The sequence below is a fragment of the Lycorma delicatula genome, chromosome 3, assembly GCF_047948215.1.
Source record: "Lycorma delicatula isolate Av1 chromosome 3, ASM4794821v1, whole genome shotgun sequence".
NCBI lineage: Eukaryota > Metazoa > Arthropoda > Insecta > Hemiptera > Fulgoridae > Lycorma > Lycorma delicatula.
In genome coordinates this window covers 207,572,290-207,589,613 of record NC_134457.1, presented here as the reverse complement: position 1 = coordinate 207,589,613, position 17,324 = coordinate 207,572,290, and the positions used below count along the sequence as shown (strand labels likewise).

The 17,324-nt window shown below is 31.2% G+C and overlaps 1 protein-coding gene across 9 annotated transcripts in view; it reads right to left on the bottom strand.

Moving 5' to 3' along the window:
• Nucleotides 1–17,324, bottom strand: part of tgo (Aryl hydrocarbon receptor nuclear translocator homolog tgo) — a 295,570-nt gene that overhangs the window by 107,289 nt on the left and 170,957 nt on the right. For 5 of the 9 annotated variants that reach the window (XM_075361413.1, XM_075361415.1, XM_075361416.1 and 2 more), the window contains 2 exons: nt 17,161–17,241; nt 10,505–10,585 (listed from right to left, as the gene is read on the bottom strand). In XM_075361413.1, coding sequence (XP_075217528.1) covers nt 10,505–10,585; nt 17,161–17,241 — 162 coding nt within the window. The remainder of the gene's footprint in view (nt 1–10,504; nt 10,586–17,160; nt 17,242–17,324) is intronic. The other 4 variants (XM_075361420.1, XM_075361418.1, XM_075361419.1 and 1 more) reach the window with 2 other exon arrangements.

The window sequence follows — 17,324 nt, the reverse complement described above, 5'->3', positions numbered from 1 at the left end:
TCTTTAAAGTCAAATTATTATTTTTTAAATTATTTTGTGTGAATTTTTGATAATCTTCGTTCGAAACAACTTTTGAGAGAAGTTTTAATTCTCTTACTTTTTCTAAATAAGTAATAAACGTTGTTCTAACGCGCAACGGGTTATTCGAATGTAAAAAGTTACATTACACGCAAAAGGATTACTCCGACCTAAGAGGAAGGATTTCTCAAAAATATACCGTGAACATAACCGATTTTGGAGTTTTTGTCAAAACACCGGTGTTTTTTAGCTTTTATTATTATGTTTTCGTCAGAATAATTAAATCCTAATTAATACATAACAATGCTATAACATCTTAACTGCTAATTAACTTTTCCTAGATTCTGAGAAGAATGTAAAAAAAAAAAAAACCCGAAGAGGTAACTTATGTTTAATCCGGAATTGCGTAGGATATATAATTTTTACTTAATTAAAACATCCCTCTCCCCTGTAGTTTCACCTCCACTATCCAATCAACTATTATTAAACAAAAAAAATAAATAAATATTGCACATATCAATTGGTAGATAATTTACACGTATTTTTATTTAATCTACTATATATATATAAAATCACCACTTTATCGTGGCAGTGTAATATCGAGATAAAGTAAAATTTAACAATGTTGAAAAGATATTTCATAAATTAAAACGCAAATACAGAGATACCCGTATTAAGTACGATTTAATATTATAATGTTAATTAAAAATAACTAGTAAACTAACTAGTAAAATATTATTATTAGTAGTTACTTATTATTAATTATTTTACTAGTAAAATAACTAGTAAACAGCGTTTTTATAGTATGTAATGTAATCTAAATAGTGCTTAATATTTAAAATGCGTCGTAAAATCAAAAACATTAAACAGGAACTTTAATAAGTACAGAATATATGTAGAACAAATTAATATATGGATTGAAACAGACTAGTCGTAATTTTAGATAATTACTCTGATTACTCGAGGAGAAAGGTGAGGAAAACTATTTCGTAATTTGCAAATTTTTTTTTCTTTTTCCTGTTTAGCCTCCGGGAATTACCGTTAGGTATTACTTCAGAGAATGATATGTATGAGTATAAATGAAGTGTAGTCTTATACAGTTTCAGTTTGACAATTCCTGAAATGTGTAGTTAATTGAAACCTAACCACCAAAGAACACCGGTATCCAAGATTTAGTATTCAAATTCAAATATAAGTGACTGCCTTAATTAGGACTTGGAATGCTAGAACTCTCGATTTCCAAATCAGCTGATTTGGGAAGACGCGGTCACCACTAGACCAACCCGGTGGGTTCGTAATTTTCAAATTGACAATGAATAATAATGCTTTATTAAATTCGAAATTCGCCAATCCAAGATATTTATTTTATTTATTAGGGCAATAAACTAATGGAAGTCGAAAGAGAAAAAATGAACAATTTGTATCGTTTAAAATGAAATAGATTTTCATCATTGATCTATGAAAATCAGTGGATAAAAATAATAACAATAATTCATTAACTTAAATTTAACAAGAACAAAAATAAATTAAACAAAAATTATAAATAAATAACAGTACAAATACGTAAATATAAAACTTGTTGGCTTTCAACAAACCACATACGAATTCAAGGAAAATAACAAAAAAAAAAAAAAAAAAATGAACTAAGAAATTATTAATAAAAATCAAACTACATAACTTCACCGTATAAATACCAAGAAAAATAATAGATCAACATTATTGTGCCGTGTAGTAGTACATCAATTGAAACTAATAAGCGTTAATTGGTCTGTTATAATAAAAGCCAGTTCAGCCGGCCGAGCCTGCAGCTTTATTTAATCACGCATATCGTTTGACAAGCTCGACCATTTTAACTCGTAATTCAAAATATAGTCGGTCAAGAGGCGTGGAAAGTCGAATGGTAGAGAGTTGGTGGTCAAGACAAGGTCGAACCAAATAATAATAATAATAATCAACATTCCAAGTGACGTTGTAATCTACGGACGAAAAACGGATAAACAAACGTATAGAAGAAGTCTTTACAAAATGAACAATTCGATTAAGAAAATGGAATTACCGTTAAAGCAATGAAATTAATATTTTGAAAAAAATACATAACATACTTCCGCATTAATAATAACCATGAATTTATCTACATAACATAAGTGAGAGAAACAATAGATAACGTAACCCAATGTGCATTGTGGCACACACAATTGGACATAATGCCATAATTAATTGATATACATTATTATACTGTACACTTTTATATGCCAAATGACCAAAAAAAATTTACTATATATCCCAATGATTCAGAATATATATATAAAATAGGAAGCGATAGATAGATTATACAAACAGGTATGTAATACTTACGAAAAAGTGAAAGTTCCGTCAGACTTCAAAAAGAGTGTAGTAGTCATGATACCAAAGAAAGCAGGAGCAGATAAATGTGAAGAATACAGAACAATTAGCTCAACTAGTCATATAAAAAATCTTAACTGGAATTCTGTACAGAAGAATTAAGAAGAGAGTGAAAGAAGTGTTAGGAGACCAATTTGGTTTCAGGAAAAGTATAGGGACAAGGGAAGTAATTTTAGCGCTCAGATTAATGGTAAAAGGAAGATATTAAAGAAAAACAAACGTACTTGGCATTTATAGACATAGAAAAGGCATTTGATAACGTAGACTGGAATAAAATGTCAGCATTTTCAAAAAATTAGGGTTCAAATACAGAAATAGAACAATTGCTAACATTTACAGGAACCAAACAGTAACAGTAATAATTGAAGAACATAAGAAAGAAGCCATAATAAAAAAGGGAGTCTGACAAGGATGTTCACTATTCCCGTTACTATAATCTTTATATAGAACTAGCAGTTAATTATGTTAAAGAAAAATTGGATCCGGATTAACAGTACAAGGTGAAAAGATAAAGATGCTACGATTTACTGATGATATTCTAGCTGAGAGTAAAAAGTACTTAGAAGGAACAATGAAGTCCTACGCAAGAACTACCGCATGAAAATAATCAATAACAAAATGAAAGTAATGAAATGTAGTAGTAATAACGAAGATGGATCACTGAATGTAAAAATAGGAAAAGAAAAGATTACGGAGGTAGAAGAATTTTGTTATTTGGGAAGTAGAATTACTAAAGATGGACGAAGCAGGAGCGATATAAAATGCCGAATACCAGACGAAACGAGCCTTCAGTAAGAAATAGAATTTGTTTACATGAAAAATTAATTTAAACATCAGGAAAACATTTTTGAAAGGATATGTTTGGAGCGTAGCTTTATATGGAAGTGAAACTTGGACGATCGGAGTACCTAAGAAAAGATTAGAAGCTTTGAAATGCGGTGCTATAGGATAATGTTAAAAATCAGACGGGTGGATAAAGTGACAAATGAAAAGGTGTTGCGGCAAATAGATGAAGAAAGAAGCATTTGGAAAAATATAGTTAAAAGAAGACACAGACTTATAGGGCACATATTAAGGCATCCTGGAATAGTCGCTTTAATATTGGAGGGACAAGCAGAAGGGAAAAATTGTGCAGGCAGGCAGCATTTGGAATATGTTAAACAAATTGTTAGGAAATAGAGGGTATACCGAAATGAAACGACTGGCACTAGATAGGGAATCTTGGAGAGCTGCATCAAACCAATTAAAAGAGTAACAAAAAAATAGATAAATAAAATAGTAGCCTAAATAATGGAAATTAATTTATAAACAGTTTGGTCGTCTATTACAGACAATGTACTATGTTGCCAGATTGTATTAGGTCTAACTGGGATGCCGAGTTTTATGCAAGCGTTACAATCACGGGATGTTTCATACTGATACAATATGGAACGAAATGAGGCAATCCTGTACTTCACTCTCGTAAAAAACACCCACACAACTAGCAAGAATAGCAATAGTTACAGTAAGAGTAAAAACCGAGGAATGACGAGCTAAGCTTATAAGTACTTATGAAAATGCTATACATAAGAAAAATGTCATCAGAATTGTAGGCAAAGAATACAAACTCCCTCACTGCTTATTAGGTTACAATGAAAAAATTGAAGTCGGGAATAATAATACAGAAACAATAAAACAAACAATTGTAAAGATTTATTGATGACATTCCTATTTTAGGTTAAATAGTAATGAGTTAGGAATGAATAATGAATGGTACTGATCCATCCCGGAAGAAAAATTATATTTTAAAGAAATAAACAAGAAGGAAACAAAGGTTAAACAACTTCTTTTTTTTTTTAATTATTAGTTATTCGGGACCGTTAAGTAGTTGCATCCCGTTTCATGCGGTGAGCGCTTGATATATCTACGGATTACAACTCCAGAATGTAATGTTAGAATCCAATATATTGGTACTTAAAGACTTAAAATATAAACGATTCGGCCGGACCTTCAATTTTACAAGATGATTAACTCAAAGCGTTTTGCACCATATAGACATACTCTAAAATAAAACAATACATCCCAGGAAAGCATTTATGCTGATACGATAAAAGAAATACATTTAAGGAATTTTAAAATTGTCAATCATTTGCCTGTGCAGGCGTTTATGACAAAAAAAGTAGAATCAGAAAAAATCGGAAAAATGAAATTAAAAGCGTTGTTAGATGCACCGATTAAAAACGAAATTAAGAGATTTAAAACGAATGGAAAAAAACGAAGTTTTTCAACAAAAATGTTGGCAAGTCATATTTTAAGATATAAAATATCAGAGTTAGAGAATTTGGTTGCAGAAAGAAATTCAGAGGGCAGAAACAGCAACGCAAAACAAATATGATAGGATTTATAAAGTAAATAATTATAGAACACGAACGACAGAAAAGATATGAATAGAGATGAGAAAAGAATAGAAAGCACGATCAAGTGCATCAAACAAGTCAAATTAGCGATGAAAAATCTCAAAAAGAAGTTATTTAATAAAAGAAAAATCATTGGATTCTTAAAAACGGAATTTATGAACCGGTCTGTAAAAAAAAAAAAAAAAAAAAATAAAGGATGACAATGAAAGTCTACAACATAAGAAAAGGATTAGAACAACGATACGTAACAGTAATACAATTACGAGACAAAAGAATATCATACATGACAATATTTAGTCACACGTGCGCATTAAAATTCTAAGAGTACGGCATACAACTACCATTCTTCACGATGTAGATTAGAGGGTAGCAACAGCAGATAGTAAGTACACAAGAGCAGAGCTAGGCCGAGTTTTAATAGTAGTACTGTACATAGTAGTACGGCCAGCAGGTATAGCCGAGTGAGCGTGGGAAAGCAGTGTACTGTAGATCGCGCTATTCATATACAGCCCCGGGTCACGACTGAACGGCCCGCCCCCCTGGTCAGCCCCCCGGCAACAAAAACAACTTCTCTGCAAACGGCCATCTATATTACATCCACCAATAGATCCCGAGGAGATGTAATACTGCGCCTCATGCTATAAAGTGCAGCCTGATAGGTGTTCTAGTACGGTTTTATTTTAAAACTACATACAAATATCATAACTAAGATTTTCAAATCTACAAGATAAAAAATAAAAATATATCGAACGTTTTAAAAGTAATCTTTTCTCAACTTAAAAGAACAGTAATAAAAACCAAATGAAAATAAAATAAAACAAGAAATAATAACTACCGCGAAAACGCGTATTTTTGAAGGTATACACTGTACATGCCGCTTTACATATCCAGGAAAAACCTTTTCTACACACAACGCACATCATAAATCTTCATATAAAAACAAATAACTGTAAAAATGCAATCGATAAAAAACCACCGTAAAGGCGTATTTACTAAATTATATTAAAACATCAATAGAAAGAATAAGCAAAATATTAAGCTGTAAACAGACCTACTTTATATTCTGAAATGTATTTTTAATTCCCTTCTCAAACTGGTTCATACCAAACATCATTCGTAAAACAAAATTATGTTAATCGTGAAAATTCATTTTTCTTTTTAAATAATTGTTTACAACAAATCAATTTACCTGATTTATTATCATCCTTTTTTTTCTGCTGTCAAGTTTTATTACCATATTTTCAAATTTATTGATTTACTAAAAGATCTTCAAAATTACTATTTTTGTAACTATTTTCATATTTTCTCCTAATATATGACACTAATATTTTTTTATATTCATGTAAATAATACTTTATAGTCTTTGAAATCCCACTTTTGTGCATTTTTATACTTCATTTCACAACAATTTTGATTTATTTATTTTTTCTTCGGAAAAAATAAGGCATACCATTCTCACTTTTATTTTTTCAAATCGTCATATATCGATTTGCAATGTTGAGCCGAAACAGCCCTTAACTAAAAATTTAAAAAATTATGTACCCGTTCTTTACCGTTACAGAGGGCAAAAAACAAAAATACGAGTCAAAAAAAAAGAAGAGAAACTAGGCAGGAGTATAAAATGGCTGAACACAAACGGTAAAAATTACTATTTTAAAAATTAACCAAATTTTGTTTTAATTCTTACTAAATTTCGATTAATTTCATATATAACTATTATAATAATGATATAAAACTAAATTATGGAAAAATAAGGACGAAATAAGGAGTGACATAGTGATAACATTAAAACATTCTTTGTATCGGCATATTAAGGTCGGACTTGTGGAAAAGTGGGGCCTTTATCTCTGAAGTCAAGAAGGTTGCAATTTAATAACCGGGTAGTTTCTTGTATCAAATCTCACTTGTGGACTACAGAAGCGTCTCTACTAGACCAGACCTGGACACCCTTCCACGTAGCGTATGGCGCCGAGCAAGTCCCTGATCGGTCACTTAATAAAAGAGCGACTCCGCTTCGCGCGGTAAGTCTGGTGATTACACTGGATATACAGATTTAGCCGTGTGCGAGTTGCCGCTGCTGAAGCGTTTAATTGGACTTTTTCGGTGAGTGAACATAAGTAAATCTTGTTCTGCGATTCACAGCGACATGGGGCTAATATAATTCGATGGCCTTTCTTTCTTTTACTGTTTCGCCTCCAGGATTTACCGTTCAGGTATTACTTTAGAGGATGAATGAGGGTGATAAGTACGAGTGTAAATTAAGTAAAGTTTTGTACAGTCTCAGTTCGACCGTTCCTGAGATGTATGGTTAATTGAAACCCGACCACCAAAGAACACCGGTATTCACGATCTAGTGTTCGAATCCGTATAAAAGTGACTACCTTTACTAAGACTTGAACGCTGGAACTCTCGACTTCGTAATCAGCTGATTTGGGAAGACGCGTTCACCACTAGACCAACCCTGTGGGTTAGGAGAGGTCGACCTGAGACTGGACAAGACTACACTTCATATACATTCATACATATAATCCTCATTCATCCTCTGAAGTAATACTTTACGGTGGTTCCCAAGGCTAAACAGAAAGAGAGAGAGAGAAATATTAACTTCATCTGTTTTTTACTGTTTGGTTTAACGACAGCTTTTAACGACTTCGTTAAGATTATTATTATTATTATTATTATTAAAGCGTTTACTGCGGAACAGAATTTAATTTGTCCGTACGTATTTTTAAAAATGTCCTCTTCTTTCTTTCTTTTTAATGTTTAGCCTCCGGTAATTACCGTTCAGATAATAGCTTAGAAGATTAATGAGGATGATATGTATGAGTGTAAATGAAGTGTAGTCTTGTACAATCTCAGTTCGACCGTTCCTGAGATGTGTGGTTAAGTGAAACTCAACCACCAAAGAACACCGGTATCCACGATCTAGTATTCAAATCCGTATAAAAGTAACTGCCTTTAGTAGGACACGAACGCTGGAACTCTCGACTTCCAAATCGGTTGATTTGGGAAGACGCGTTTACCACTAGACCAACCCGACGGGTTAAATCGCTGGCCTGGGGTCTACAAAGGCAACGGCTGACGTTGCACCCATTAGTTTTGGTTTGCAAAGATCTCGTAGGTTATCGCATTCGAAGGCAAACGATTACAGGATTGCTATCCGGATGAAGGTATGTGACAATGTGATACGCGATGATAAAGCTTATAGACTAGATCCATTTTCTCTGTCGTTCATCTTCTTTCTTTTTGCCGTTGTACAAGGAGCCCGTAACAGTATAGATTCCTGCATTTAATTAAATAAATCTAATTACAGAATCTTTTAAGGAAATTGTTACTGACAACTGGTAATTTCCAGTTTTCGAAACAATTTTTGAATTTTTAACTGTAACAAACGTGCACCTTGTTTAATGTGCGCAGCAACATAAGAAACAAAACAAAAATGTACATTATCACAAAAATAAACTACAAAATCAATTAGCCTACTTCTTATTAATGGCAAATTAATATTTGATATTTATAATTAACAGAAATTAATGTAACCGTTAATTTTTCTAATACTTACTAAGTTTCTTTACAAGTGCAAGTGAAAGTGCAAGTAGGGTATTGCATCATAGATTACATAATCAGCAAAGTTACTGCGCAGAGCTTGTCTATATTCGGCAACTCACGTAAAAAATAAAACCGTTACATTAAAGGTAATAATTTATATTTATTTTTCCCTCCATTATGGAAATTTGGTTAAACGACCACTCTGCTTATACGGAACTACTAGGGTGTTTTTTTAGACCTGTTACCCAATTGTTAATGTCTGGTAATTTTTTCTAAGAAACGGAAATTTTGTTTTGTGGCACGAAGTTGGTAGCGCTACCCAACCGGTATAGATACGGCAGTGTGAGTTGATTCTGGTTGAGCTGTGTAAACTTTTGTGCCGTTTCGGGTCGTGTTACGAACAGAATGTCTTTTACCATAGAACAACGAGTTTTCATTCTTGAACAATATTTTAACATCGAGATGAACAAGATTTTGCAATCGGAACCATAAAGATGGATCCAAGATTCATCACTAAAGAACACCGTGTTTAAAAATTCAATTCCGTTATCATTTACGAGAGATCTAAACCGAGAGCAATATTGCAATCGCTTGTTTAAATCTGGAGGCTGAAGCTCTTGGACTAATCGTACGCGATACGAATACAATTTCAATTTTTTAGCGGCTTTCTGAACATTCGAATATGACAAACCGACTTGCGTGGAAAGTTTTCGAAAACTTTTCCGTGGAGAACTGAGCGATCCTGTTTTCACATTCTCTAAAACGTCATCTGTCAAGCGAGTCGGTCGACCGCTACGTTTTCTGTCGCAAACACTACCTGTCTCTCGAAATCGGTTTGCAAGCCTATAAATCTACATTTTTTCTGGCGGAGGAACACCAACAAATTTAATTTGAAACGATTCTTTTACACTCGCGTACGATTTCGTAGTAAAATATTGTTCAAGAATGAAAACTCGTTGTTCTATGATAAAAGACATTCTGTTAGTAAAACGACCGGAAACGGCACACAAGTTTACACAGCTCAAGCAGAATCAACTCACCCTGCCGTATCTATACCGGTTGAGTAGCGCTACCAACTTCGTGTCGCAAAACAAAATTTCCGTTTCTTAGAAAAAATTACCAGACATTAACAATTAGGTAACAGGACTAAAAAATCACCCTGTATAATAAAAACCTTTTAACGAATTAAATCATACATTATATTTAGTTCAAAAAATTTAATACGGTTCATTCATACAACATGCTGCACTACAAGAGAAATTTACTGTACGGAACATAAAATTCTCGATACCACTCCACTTATCTAAATTAAATGTTCATTCCAACTTAACGTATTTTCGTTTTATGAATATTACAAATATTTTAATAACTGCTATTCATATTTGCTACATAAATAGAAACTATTCGAAACAAAACTATTACGTACAATTTTAATCTGTTTAGGATATATATACTGTACGTATATATGTTAAGTGTTTTATAAATATTGCAAAAATTAACGTAAGTTTACTTATTATCCATTCATAATAATAGTAGTTATTCATTATCACATTAATTGGCTATACGGAAGGTATTATACAATAACGATAACATTTGATACTATGATGACAAAATTTGGTTTACGTCTTCACAACGCGTCGTACTACTTTACCAGTCTGTTTGCTACAACTGCAACTTTAAAATAAAAACGAAGTTATTTGTAAAATAATAAATAACTATGAAAGTTGTAATGAAGTAATAAACGTACTCCTAATATTATGTCTAAGACATAATACACAACAGGCACCGAAGAAATTATTACGTAAAAACAGAAAAACCAGTAATTAAAAAAAAAAAAGATTTCTTGAAAAATTGATTTTTATTACTTAAATTCTTATAAAAACAATTAATTTAAACTGTCCAAGTATTTTTTTTAAAAATTTTATTTGAAAATGTGTATTACTCGATAACCAATCGATTTAAAAATATAGAACTTCTACAAAGCTGATACGGAAATAAAATATATAAGTGGAACTTCATATAACAGAAGATGGATTATTTATTATTTTTTAAGAAAACTATTTCTGGAACGTTAAGTAACAAAAAATGAACAGTAGTTCATAACTGAACTTCTATTGCAGAAAGATGGCTCCTCCCACCTGCCTTCAACAACGCCGAGGGGGTTAGCGTCTTCCCCGCCAGCCGGCGCATGCGCATCAGAACTTTTGTCCATGGTAGTGCTATAACAATATTGATAAGAAATTTTGTAAATTAAATGGAAATACAGAGATATAAGTAGACAGACAACATCATTAAATAATTTACATTAAATTAATATAACAAACACTGATAGGTAATAATTAGTTAATATTATTTAATAGAAAACATGCGTCGGGAATCATAAGTTCGATTATCTTTAATCGAGGGGATAACAACGAAAAAGAATATACATATGTTTATCCTACAACGAAACTTTCTACTCGCTTTTTTATCTCCATGTGCAGATAAAAAATCTAAAAATATAAATAATAGTCTAACACTTACTTCCAACTATTGTCGCCCAATTTTGGTCTTTTACGAACAATGTATTAGCTATCGGTTACTTATTAATAAGTAGCTAATATAAATTCAGAAAATGTTATTTAAAAAAAAAAAAGAAAACCGATATGTTCGTTTAGATAACTTGAATAAGAAAATATTCGCAAGAGAAGTAATTAGACGGGGACGAAATGGTATTAGAAAATTAAAAACAAAAAAAAAAAAACAGCCATATTAACACCGCGTTGTGGGTAGTTACTCATCTGGCAAGACGCCGTTTATCGTCACTCTAGCGGGTGTTATTGTATACCGCCCGCTAAGACGCGAAACAACACGATTTTATTTACAAATATCTCCTCCACCACGACATAATAAAAGGATACTTTTATAAAAGTACTTAAAATTTCTTATTCGGTTAATCAAGAAAAAATATAAAATTCTTTTTTAAATAAACATACACGACCGAAACGGCTGGTTTTCGAAAAGTGTTTTTAAGGTAATGAAAAAAAGATTAGTTAATAGGCAGATAAATAGGGTACACGCGTTTAGACCTTTTTTTTAGGCCTAACTTGAGATAGATTAAAACGTATTAAAAAGGGTGCTTTTTGTTAGCTTTTCTAAATTATTTTGAAGGAAAATTTTAATAATTAAATGAAAGCGCATAGGTTAACAACAGATACAACTATTCGAGAGTAAATATCACTTCAAAATTTTTACCATTATGAAGCAAATCATTTGCTCATAGACAAGGAAGTAATATAATACTAGTATAATTAATTTAACGTCGACGTAAGGTAAGCTCTTAATTTTATGCAATTCCATACAAAATTTACATGCGTACACATAAAAAAAATTAATGCGACAAAATATGACGGGTAAATATGAATAAAAATTGCAAATACAAAAATTAAAACGAAAACTCACCTAAATAATGCAATATTCATAAAAATAAGGACATAAAAATTCAACATTACGAAGAAATATTTTATAACAAAAGAAAACGTACATCTTTAAATTCATAAACTAATTAGCATAGACTACAGCCTACAAATACACTAAAAGCCACAACACAGTAGCAGTCCTTAACAAGTTTATGACTTCCTTATACATACCATAAAAAAAAAGGTCATTTACTTACTAACTGACCGTCATAGCATAAACATTTAAATATATATATATATAATGTAGAGGCTATATACAGCCACCAAATAAGGATTACATATAAATATTAAAATCTATTTCCAAGAAAATGATAATAACTAAACTATAAATGAAAAACATGCAAGTCTAATAAGTAGCCAGAAGGATTAGAATAAAAAGGAATAAATATTTTCCTGTACTGTGCAACAACATTCACGAGTATAATTATTGTAAATCTAAAAATCCTTGATAATATTTATCGTTTAGAAACGAATTTATCGCAAATAAAATATTCACTATTGAAAACGTTTCCTAAATTAATATTTATCTCTAAACCTAAATCGCTGTGGAAAACCGATATAATTTTTTTTTTCTTAAAAACAGAGGCGTATTAATAACAGTTCAGAAATTTTAATCCGAATAATACTTTTGTTTAAAAATAACACAAAGAAAAAAAGAGGAAGACGAGAAGAGATAATGCTGAAAATAATGCTGCTGGAATTCTCCAGTAGTTGCGTACAGTTTTAATACACTTTTCCTCAGTAAATGGATTAACAAATTTATTTACCAGTCATATACAGGAAAATAAAAGTTGAAAACGTTTCGCGAAACTTTTCCATCAAGAATTAAAAGAGAAATACCCCACTAATTTATTTCTTTTTCATAAAAATTTAATTGGAAAATTAACTCGTACATATGATTTAACATAAAAAATTACATGACAGTAGGTTCACCAGTTCAAAGATATTAAGCAAAGTTAATAGTTGGTATAACGCCAACACACACAGAACAGTGCTCTAATAATCGGTTTCTCATTTGGACAAAGGAGACCTCGAAACGTCCAGAAATGCGGATAAAACAAATACCCGAAATTTTAATCATTACAGTACTTCATTTTATTTAGAATATTATTTCTAATTGCAATTATCCTGTATTAAAATGACCAGGAACATAACCGTCTGTGGTTTTTATTATTCTTTCTGAATAAAAGAGGCCCCCTAAAACTACGCTTCAGATAATAAATCTCCACAGTGTAAATAAAGGTCAAGCGCATTCTTCAAAAATAAAACGTTAAGAAGTTACTTTAAAATCGATTTAAAATTACGAATTACGATTTAGAGATACGACAACAAGCTCCGTCGGCGGCGAGAGAATCCAATCTTCCCCTTATTATGACAGTAAGCCAAATGAGCTGCGCAATTAATCGCAACGAAAAGATATTTATTTCTTGCACCTTCCCCCATCGCATTTATGCAATCGAACATCGACGTGTTCATTTTACTATAATACACAAACATTTTTCTTTTAAATACTTGCAACGGATATGAAAATAAAATAATTCTGACTTCAGTTTTAATTTTCATCAGTATCGTGGCCAAACATGTATATTAGCGTTATTTGTTCTCTATATTAATTAAATATTATTTTGAATTAATTCGGTTTCTCTTAGATATTATAAACTCTTTTTTATAAATATGTGATTTTAAATAATTGAAAAACATAATGTAATCGTTACTGTTCTAATTACATGAACATTTTTAAGAAATATACTAATTATTATTAATTTTGCATTCTTTTTAAATGTCACATAAACATCTACATAATTAATTAAGATAAAAAAATCTAATTTATCAGTAGTGATAAAAAAGAAACACTAAAAATCTAACTTACAGCCAAATCATTGCTATAAAATAAGTTACAAAAGCCTAAGCATATTTTCTCAAGTAAAGCTTGCAGTGCGATTACAACGCAAGCGACGATGGTGCGCGGCTATAATCCTGATCAAATATTATGTTTCGTCTGCGAATGAAAATTTTATGTGGCTAAGGCACAAAAGGCGGTAATTTTCACAGCAATTGTAACAAAAGGTTATTTTCAGTAAAACATAGCAATACTAACATAAATATTCAGCGGAATCACAACGCTCACCACTTGCACTATAATCGAAGCTTATTTTATTTATTTTTAACGTACGTACATCCAATTTTCCAACGTGAAAAATAGAAATACGTTTATCTTAACTCTGCAGCAAGTATTAAATTTCAGATTTGACTAAGAAGATATAAAAGTAATTTTTTTAGGTAATTTCATAAGAAAGCTACCTATTGTAATCGGTACCGTGATTCGACTTCCAAAAAATTTTGACATATCTTCGCGTTTCACATTCCCAGACTCCAAAACAACCGTCAGTTCCAAAGTTTATATATATATATATATATATATATATATATATATATATACAGGGCAAAATCGGACCATGGGGGTGGAATGGGGGAGCTTTTGTGAAAAAACAAAACACATCGCTGTAACTTTCTTATTAAGTAAAATATCGATTTGTATAAGGGCCTAAAACTTATATAAGTAAAGTTTTTTGATATCACAAACCATTGGCCCAGGGGGTGAAAAAAATGGGATTTCGAGGACAAAAAATCATACCTCCCTTAATAGTCACAATATCGAATCGGTATAAAGTGGTCGTTAGTCCTCTAATAATTACCTAAAACATTTGTCTGAAAAAATTTTTGATATGATCAACCGTTACGGCAAGGGATGACCAAAATGTTGCTGGAATTGTGAAAAGATGGGGCTTGTCGTACGCTAAACATGTGAAACTTTTTTTCACATGTAACCATTGTCGTAATGAGTAAATTTGAAGTTTTCCTTAACTTCAATAAGAGTAAATTTTTTTTATTCCCCACTTAGCACCGGTGAAATCTACCTCCGCATTCCGGCGTGCCAAAGGGAAATGTTTTATAATTGATGAATGACTAGTATAATATCACGAAAAGTAGGACGTCATAAAAAATTAAATCTTACGAAACGCTTGATAGAAAAGATTTTTTGTAAATTTAAAGTTCACTGTTGACAACTGAAATTTAATTGTAAAAAAAACTTTACGTTTAATTACGGAAAAGTAAGCATAAAAATTATGAGTTACGAAAAATGTAGTATTTAAGAACATTTAAACGTAATATTACATGTGTTAGTATTTCTTTTTTTTTCGTTTTCCTACAGTTGTTTACTTCTGAAAGATTGTAATCGGAGGGTGGGGTGTTCCCAGAATGACAGAAAAAATCTTTTGCACTGAATCATCATCTCTTTTAAAATTAGTAAGGTGGTTCAGTCTTTTAGAAAAGAATATAATTACTTCAATTACATGTACGAGTAATTACAGGACAGGACTGATATCTGCCTTCAAACTGTAGCTACGGATTGGATACAAATGTAATACTCGTATAGTACTAGTAATAAATTTAACTTTCAAAAAAACCAGTTGCACAAAAAATTACGATTTATATTTCCTTGAATGAAAAAATTAAGTTTTTTTTAAAAACGTCCTTTAAATAGTATATTAAGAAAAATAAAAAGTTCAGGGATAACTGAAAATTTTTTGGTGATTATTCACCAAAACTTTTTTAGTTATCCCTTTATACGAATTATTTTAGCAACATTTAAGGAAAACATTCTGAAATTTCGAACAGCAGCTCCAATCCAGACTAAGGATTTTTGTTTGTTTCATTGTATCAGTACATAACGCATTAAAAAACAAAAACTGTTGCTAAAATTTCCAGGAATATCCTTCACTCTCCATCCCATACATTTGACAAATCTTTAATACGTTCAATATTGAAAATTGTTAATATTACGGGTTCAGCAAATACGAAATTACCAAAAATAGATGTCAATTGTAGGACTTAATACAACCTGTCTTTTTACGGGCATGGAATTTTGATAAGCAACAGTATGTTTTAGTGAAGAAGGCAACGGGAAACCGTTTCACTTCTATTTTTTCTAGTAAGTCTGATACGGGAATTTGAATAGTTGATAGTAGTTACGTAAGTTTTTTTGATTGACTTACGACTTACGGTTAAACCGTTATGATTACGTCACTTGACATATATAATTTATTTCTAATAACGTCAACCAGAAAACTTGTTAAAAACTCATAAGGATAATTTTTAACATAAGTCTTTAATATCCACCCAATTTCATCTGTTATTCAATGAGTTTACCAGTTTAACGGTACAAAATTAAGTCTTATTGCTCTTCGGTAAGCGAAACGTGCACGGGAACACGTGTAATAACTATGGGTACCCGTAATATTAATTAATATTAATAATATCACCTTTATCGTAAAAACAAGCATATGTGCAAGTTTTAAAAATTTTGGTTACAGGAAATACAATATACGCGATGTGTGGTTTTTAAGCCACGATGCCACACATTTAACAGCTAACCCTTTAAGTAGTGAAATTTTATGTTTCTTAAAGAAGTCACTTCTTCAGATAATACACTGTGAACTGGGCTCATGGCAGGACATAAAAATATTTCTGGATTGTCTCCCACACCATCTGTTATGTGCTCATATAAAAATATCCAAGTATTAATTTCCTATATATATATATATATATATATATATATATACGTATGTTATCCTACTCTGTTGTAATTTATAAATACGGAAATAAAATTTTTATTATTTTTTCATTTATAACATTTTGGAAAAAAATTTAATAAAACAAAATCTACATTTTTTAAAGATAATCAAAATTTGACTCCTAAAAGTCCTCTATTCTTCAATTCCTTCAAGATCCCGATTAGGCTTTTAACACTATCAATTCTCAATATACAAAACTGACTATCCAAATTTGAAAATTTCGGATAGCAAATTCCGAACTATTAACGGAAATACGACGATACATACATATACGATTCAGCCTTTTTTTTTTTTTGCATTTCTCGACGTTTCATGATCCCGAGTCCCAAATGATAAAAAAAAAAAGAAAAAAGTGAAACATAATTCTTCGTAAGTTTGCTACACTTATACTATAATATAGCTGTCGAAGAAGTAAACTGAGAATATTTTTTTTGTTAGAAACAGCCTAAGGAATTCTGAAACCGTAGTAAAACAATTTTTTGACGAACACCAATTTGGGAACGTTTAATTATAACTTATATTTTTATTTAACACGAAAAAAATCAATCTTACTCCAACAACTAAACAGTTAATTAAGAAAAGAAAACATCGATTAAAAATAATAATAAGAAAATCTAAATGAATTTCTGCACTATAACCGACGTAGGACAGGGAACGTGACATAATGTTCAACTCGTCTACGTCAGGTTAGGTCCTCACCTGGCGAATCTCTCCTTGTCCTGTAAACTCTCCTCCTCCATCCGGGAGTATTTGCTGCCACTGGGGTCGTCCTCATCTGATCTGTAAAATAAACATAGAAATTTAATAAAGAATATAACAAATAACATAATTAATACAAATAGAGAAGTCATTTGCAATTTATT